Source organism: Pelodiscus sinensis, chromosome 9 (genome assembly GCF_049634645.1).
Source record: "Pelodiscus sinensis isolate JC-2024 chromosome 9, ASM4963464v1, whole genome shotgun sequence".
NCBI classification, from domain to species: domain Eukaryota; kingdom Metazoa; phylum Chordata; order Testudines; family Trionychidae; genus Pelodiscus; species Pelodiscus sinensis.
This window is the reverse complement of record NC_134719.1, coordinates 65,561,216-65,568,948: the sequence shown is the minus strand read 5'-3', so window position 1 is coordinate 65,568,948 and position 7,733 is coordinate 65,561,216. Positions and strand designations below refer to the sequence as shown.

At 45.1% G+C, this 7,733-nt stretch overlaps 1 protein-coding gene across 2 annotated transcripts in view; it reads left to right on the top strand.

Annotated features, from left to right (window-relative positions):
• ATF6 (activating transcription factor 6) overlaps positions 1–7,733 on the top strand; it is a 115,852-nt gene that overhangs the window by 63,031 nt on the left and 45,088 nt on the right. Inside the window, exon 14 of one of the 2 annotated variants that reach the window (XM_075937105.1) lies at positions 61–172. In XM_075937105.1, coding sequence (XP_075793220.1) covers positions 61–172 — 112 coding nt within the window. Of the gene's footprint in view, positions 1–57; positions 173–7,733 lie in introns of both variants that reach the window. The other variant, XM_075937104.1, reaches the window with a different exon arrangement.

The following is a 7,733-nucleotide window of genomic DNA, read 5'->3' as shown; positions in this document are numbered from 1 at the left end:
CCTGGCCCTTAAAGAGGGTATGTCACTTAAGCTTGTTAACTCCCCTTTCTATTTCAGCAGGCACTCAGGGAATGAGCTACAGGTATATTATGCCTCTCCAAGAAGTTACCAAGACTTCTTTGAAGCTATTCACAGAAGGGGGGATACATTCTACGTGGTATCTTTTCGTAGGGTAAGTGCAACACACATTCAGTATTGAACTGGTAAATAGGGCAGTAGTAAAGGTCATGATGGTTCAGTGTCTAGACCTTGAGTTCGGGGAGGAGCTCTAGTCTGTCCACAGTTGAACTAGTTCATCTGTTTAAGTCTGAATTTTTTCACAGCCTCCTTGCTTTACTGGAAGCAAACCAGAGCCCTTGTGTTCTGTTTTATACCCTTAGTCCATGGTGGGCACTGTGGAGTCACAAGGTGAAGCAATACCCCAGGGTATGTCTAGACTACATGCCTCTGCCGACAAAGGCATGTAAAATAGGCTACCCGACACAGTCAATGAAGTGGGGATTTAAATATCCCAGGCTACATTAAAATAAAAATGACCACCACGCTGTGCCAGTTCAGCTGATCATCGGCGCAGCACGCAAGTCAATACGCGGATCGGACGACAAGGAAAGCCTTTGTCAACTGCTCCTGTAAATCTTGTTTCACGAGGCATAAGGGAGCAGTTGACAAAGGCTTCCCTTGTCACTGGAGAGCTAGTCACTGGCACCTCCCAAACCCACAGCAACCATTCAGCATGTCCTCATAACTTCACATGCACTAATGATTTTCTGATTTAGATGAAACTGTGGGTTTCAACTCATCAGAACCTCTCCCTGATCCTGCTCATGGCATGCTGTAGGTACAGTGTTGGTTATAGGTAGATGGGGAACATGAGAGCTACGGGCACTCCCTCCCCCCCCCCCCCCTTCCTCCCAGATATAGAATGTCACAGTGGTGCATTAGATTGGGCAAGAAGTCACCACCACCACCACCAGCAGAATGGGTCTCTCTTGGATCTGGTTCTGTTATCCCCTCCCTGGGTTAGTGACCCAGGGATTTTGCCGAACTCTGTGCATGATTTGCACCTTAATGTACTTATCTGAGCAAGCCACTTCTGAGTTGTGCCTTCTAGTTGGGCAGCATGAAGACCATAAGAACAGCCACAATTGATCAGACCAAAGATCCAGCTAGTCCTCTATCCTGCCTTCCCACAGTTGCTTGTGCTAGTGCCCCAGATGGAGTGAATAGAATAGGTTACCAAGTGATCCCTCCTCTGTCACCTATTCCCAGTTTCTGGCAAGTTTCTGCTCTAAAGTATGTGTTCCAGGGTACTGTCAGAGAGACTGTACTGGCCTACATGGACCACGGGTCTGTTCAACCTTCCACCTTCTCTACTGTGTTTTTTATGCCTGTATCTGTTAATAAACACCTGGTGATATTAAAACACAATTCAGGCTTTAAACTTTTATGCACTCCATTCCTTGAAGAGGCAATGATAGCTGGTCACTTTCACTGGAGTTTGTAGCCACTTACCTCCGTTTTCTTTCTGATGCTTGCACACTAACATACCTGCAATGTTTGGATCTCTGGCCTTTGGGGAGTGGGGAGGATCATACACAGGGCTGTTTCATTGGTATTTAAACATGTTTCTATTAACATTAGCTTTTGTAAATTGAAATTTCTGGTGTAAACTACTGGACAGTGCCGTTTTAATCCATTCCTTTCCTACCCCGAAAGCTCTTTAAAGAGATACATTATCAAAAGGCATGTTGGTCAACTGGTCATTTTGAAGACTTTATTTTTCCCAGTTTCAGTAATTCCTCTTCACTGTATGTCCATGAGAATGAGAGTTAGATCTCTGAATAAATCTCTTAATTCACTCAGCCTGATCTGCAGTTCTTTCTGTTAACGTGTGCAGTTTTGTGTCTGTAAATGTCTCAGACACAATCCAATAGTGACACTTTGACTGGAATTGAGGGTTTTATGTTGAATAAGTCTGAATTTCCAGGCTTGTGTCAGAAGGTTGGAATTTTGTTATTAAATGCTTGGCAAGCGCTTCTGTTCTTTCAGCAGTTGCTAACAGCACAAGTATAGTTAGAAGGAGACTTGAAAATAGCTTTGTGCGGGGTGGTTAATTATTAAAATTTTCCGTGTAATTTCATAACAGAGCAAAATTGTGTTTCTCACGATCTTGTCATGGTCCCACCTGAATACACTAGCCAGTTTATGTGTTCTGTTTAGATTGTGTGTGCTGCCAGGCAATGATTAGGAAGAGGTACTTACCTTTCATTCTGACTTGCAAAGCCATCACTTTAAGTGCTGAATTTTTTTTTTGTTTAAAACTCCTGCTTGTAATACATCAAAGTGAAATAAGTAGTTTTCTTTTTACCAAACATAAAGTCTCCTAGGGTTAAGCAGGTAGCTTGTCTGTTTTGTGAATTAAATGTTTTAGGCTATCTCTTCACGGTATTTTTGTTGGTATAATTTCTGTTGCGCAGGGTACAAGGAACAACACATCCTTGATTGACATAAGTTACTTCAGCAGAAGCACTAGTGCGGACACACTATGTCTGCAGGAGGTGCTCTCCCACCGATGTAGTTGTCACCACTCATTGGAGCTGGTTTAATGATATCCACAGGAGAGCTCTCTTCTGTCAGCCTGGAGCAGCTACACCAGCAATCCCACAGTGGTGCAGCTGCACTGGTACAGCTGTGCCACTGCAAGGTCTCCAGTGTACACACAGCCTTAGAATCAAAAGGTGGTTTGTACATCTCTCATTGATTACTTTGACAGCTGAACTGAACTACTGAAATTATCCTGCCACTTGGATGAACTACATAGATCCCTTGGTAGGTGAAAAGGAAGAATTGTACTAGGAACTGGAGAAATAATTTTTCTGAGACTGATCCCTCTGGAGGGCCAAGGAACATCTCTTCAGATACCTCGTTAGTAAGGGGGGAAATGTTTCAGACGACCCAGAAGCCATGGATTCCCTGACTTTCAAGAGACCTCAAGGACATTTTGCCATCCCTGATGTGGTGGGGCTGGAGCTCCAGAGCTCTCAGATGCAGTGGGGGGAGCCCTACATCTCTCAGCTGCAGCAGGGGTGGGACTCTTCCCTCATCCACCTGTCAGCCTCTTCTATTGTTTTTTAATTTGGTTATTGACTAAGCTCCTCAGGTTTGCTTAGTCCAATGTCATGGATCAAATATCACTGACTTTGAAAAGCTACTTGCCAGCATGGAGGCAATTTGCGGGTGGGCACCATCATCAAGCCTTTGAAAAACTACATGCTTCATTGGGTTTGCAGATTTATATAGGTGCTCATATGGGTGTCCTCCCAAATCCGGTACTCTGAACCCTCTGCTGCGAAAACCCAACCAGTTCTTTGAGCCTGAGAGAGCTTCAGTCACCTGACAACAGCATTCATCTCCATGTGCATCCTTGCATGCCCTGGCCCATGCCAGCTGTTCATCTTGAAACTGCTACTTCTAGGAGTGGCCAGCATCACCAGTAATTTTGGTGCTGAAAAATATTGTTAAAGCGTTCAAGTTGCAATGACTGCTCAGTGCTACAGTTCTTCGGAGGAAAGGGATAGCTCAGTGGTTTGAGCATTGGCCTGCTAAACCCAGGGTTGTGAGTTTAATCCTTGAGAGGGCCATTTAGGGATCTGGGGCAAATCTGTCAGGGATGGTACTTGGTCCTGCTGTGAAGGCAGGGGACTAGACTTGATGACCTCTCAAGGTCCCTTCCAGCTCTCTGAGATAAATATATCTCCATATATTAAAATATTTAAAAAATCTTTGAGCTTTGGTGTCAGCTGCAGGAGCAGAGGACCCTACTAACTGATTTGCCAGACCTTGTTATTTACAAAGAAAGACCACAAGCTTGGTTTGATGGTGAAGGTATTTAGCCAGGTTTGTTGTTGACAAAGCACAATGAATGGTTGAGCCCTGGCTTAATGGTTACAAGTACATTAATAAATGACTTCCTGTGACAAGGTACCCACTTAGTCAGCATATCAGGATGCTGTTCCCTTGGCGAGTACAAAGTTGCCACACTTAGAACTTAATATATTGAGATGAAGTTTTGTATTCCTTATTAGATGCTGTTTGTTACTGCCCTTTATTTTTTGTACCTGCTTATTTGAGCAAACCTTTGAATTTATTTTCTTTTATGAGGAGTTTATGTGGTTTTGTATCTTAGGAATGTGTTTACATAGGTACTTGAGAGAGTTCTGTGGTTTTGTGCTTTTTTAAAGTCAGGAATGTGCTTACTTGGGGTTAGCTAATACCTAGTTTGTTGTTGGTTTTTGCCAGTGCCTGGTGCACTCTGGTTCACAGCCTTTGTTTCATACTGTTAGTTATGTGTCGGGCTTTAGGAAGATCTATGCCAGGGCTACTCAACATGCGGCCCACAGCCCATTTGTTTGCAGCCTGCGGTGCGGTTTGGATTTACACAGGGCTCAACACCTTTGAACATGGCTTCCACTGGGAACACACTCCATGACGGCGAGTCAATAGAATAGTCTTCTGCTGAGATGCGTTTTAGTAGTTAAATTCCTGAACTGTCATTGCTCATTGAAAGTGCTGCCATATAGGTGGAAATCGGGTAAATATTGCATTGTATTAATAGCAGCAGAACTGACTTGAATGGGGCCTGTGTGTTGGGTAGTTTCACCTTAATCTGTGTGTTCATGCCTGTCAGTGTGAAAAGCTATTTGCATATATATTTGCATGTATATGCAACCACACTTAAATTGCGGCCCTCGGCATGTGCTGTGAGTATCATTGTGGTCCCCAGGGTTTCCAAAGTTGAGTAGCCCTGGTCTATGCTATCTGGGTTGTGCTGTCCCAGAAACAGGTCCTGGACCAAGAATTTCATCTCTGTGCTTACTATTCCTGCAAGCTCAGTCCTGCCATGTGCAATTATGAGATTTTAGACAAGGACCTAATTGCTGTCAAAGAGGCTTCAAAATCTGGAGGCACTATGTAAAGGGAATCAGACACTCAGTGCAGAGTGCTTTGCCAACAGCTGCCACGTTTCTCTACCAGGGGATTGCCAGCATTTGACATGTGCTACTGGCTGTGGCCATGGCAGGTTGGCATGAGGAGAAACACCTCACTTGGGGAGTCTGGTTCTTAGCAACACCTTGAAATACTTTGTTGGATCCAGGAGCAGAGAACCAGCTCTGGGCTGGAGAAATAGGAATTCATCTCCATTCCCCTCTTACCCATAAGAGTGAGGCAAAGAAGACATTTATTCTGTCTGGTGTGTCAGAATTTCCAATAGGTGCCTCCTTGTTCCAGTGCAAGTCCATACATTTCCCAACATTTCAGCAAAGGAGTGCAATAGAAATAAAGATAGGGTTGCCAGTTGTGGTGGGATGTATTCCTGGAAGTGTCATCACATGACAGTCTTAATAAAAAAAAAAAAAACCTTTAATTTATGGTCATTCCAGGACAATCCTGGAGTACCAGCAACCCTAAATGAAGGTGCCTTCCTGCAGGTTTGGGGCCTGTCTGTTATGGAGTACATAGGGCCCTGTAATATCACTAGAACAACTAAGGCAACTTGCAAATTCAGGGTTTCATCTGCTTGTGCTGTTGATTCCCCAGAGGAAGTCAGTCTCAAGTCTGTCTCTGACATGGCCGAGCTGCTGTGAAGATAGTGAAGTAAGGCTAGTTAGACATCTCTCACTTGCACGCACTGGGCTACTGCTGATTAGGAACAAAGGGCAAAAGCACCTTTAGCAAGCAAAGCCCCTCATAGCAGGACACTGCTCGGGCTTCTTCCCTTCACTAACAGGGAGTGAGAGGAAAGTACACAACTTGCATCGCTTACTCCTCAGGGCCCCCACCGGCCGGGAGTGAGAGGAATGCTCTCAAGCAGGTCCTTTCCTTTGCTCCCTGGAAGTGAAGGGAAGGGGAAGAAACACAAGCAGCATCCCAGTGGAAGGGGCTTCAGCCCTTCCCTCACCCCGCACACCATAAAGGGAGAGAAGTACAGAAAATAGTCTAGGTGCAGAGCACTTTCTGAAGAGACCCTACGGTTCCCAAGAGGAGGCAGCTGCTCTCTGACTCAGGGTAACTGAAGTAAACCACTTGAGAAGGCAAATCTATTCCAGTTTATTTTGTCCTGCAGGTCCTTTGGCTCTTTCCCTCCTTGCCTATATACATGGTTAGAGGGGGAAATAATTTGGTCTATTCCATTCTGAATTCCAATAAGGAAGCAGCATCCTACTGCTACAAATTTTGTTAGACCATTAACAACCTCTTGAGAGGCTTATTAATTATGATGACATCTCTTCAGGGAGAGAGAACAATTGCTGTAATTAGGGAAAGCAGATGATTTAAGGTCTGATTCACTTCAGGAGTTCAAAAGGCCAGTAGCATACCCGGTCACTACTTTTTCCATTCCTTTTGACCAGGTAACTGCGTTTAATACTGTGGTCTGTGCAGAGTCTGAGAATGCATGTTAGTCAGTACTAGGGTTGTATACAGCTTCTGGTTACCATGTGTGCTGAAGGGATTGGATGCAAGGTAGCTCAGGAGATGCCGAGATAATGTCAGGATGAAGCTTGTAGCGGTCAAGCAGCTTCAAGATCCCTGGTAAGGAAAGAAATAATCACCAGCTACTCAAGATGGATTGAGTTAAAAGCAAGAATGGGCCACGTTCTAGTCTGTGAGCCTGTTCTCCCTGTGACACTGGTCCCACAGTGAAATTCATCTCCACGATACTAGCTGTTTGTTTCATTTGGAAAGTTGCAATACAAGGCTCAGGAGCTTGTAACAGGACTAAACTATTCATAGACTTTAGGAGGGCCTGCAGAGGCTCTTGATCCACAATGAAAAGGTACACCTGCTCTCAGCAAGTCCTGTCCAGGCTTTCAAAGCAGAGGTCACCATTTCAGCCTTCTATCCTCCCGAGCCATCCCTAGCCCTTCTACCTGCTACTTCAGGAAAAACCTGAGCTCTGTTAGATCAGGGATTGAGTTCCAGTGTCAAGGACCCTTCATGGAAAATCCTCTGCCACCAACCCCAGCACTCCTCTCCCCCCACCTTCCCTTAATGGAAGACTCACCCTCTTGGGGTGCTTAGGACAGTTTCCCTTTTCCTTCTTACTAGTGCCAACCCTTTCCTCCTGCCACAGCAAAGGGGAAATCCCTCTCCCCAGTTTCACTCTGCACCATGACACAATTCAGTTCTAGCCCTCTAGCACATTCAGTTGTGCCTGCTGGTGCAGAGTGTCTCCCGAAGGAGGCACTGGGGAGGAAATCTTCACTTACTGGGTCTCCTCCACAAAGCTCAAAAAGCAAGAGGAAGTAGCTGGTACATTTACATTCGGGACATTTAAAAAAAAAATCAGAACTCTCCAAAGAGAAGCGTTGTTCCCATGGGCTGTGTCTAGACTGGCAAGTTTTTCCGCAAAATCATTTGATTTTGCGGGAAAAACTTGCCAGGTGTCTACACTGACTGCTTGAATTTCCACAAGAACACTGACGATCTCATGTAAGATTGTCAGTGTTTTTGCGGAAATACTGTGCTGCTCCCGTTCGGGCAAAAGCCCTCTTGCACAAATCATTTGCGCAAGAGGCCAGTGTAATCAGCACAGTGCTGTTTTCCGCAAAAAAGCCCCGATCGCGAAAATGGCAATCGGGGCTTTTTTGCGGAAAACCGCGTCTAGATTGGCCACAGATGCTTTTCCGCAAAAAGTGCTTTTGCGGAAAAGCATCCTGCCAATCTCGACGTGC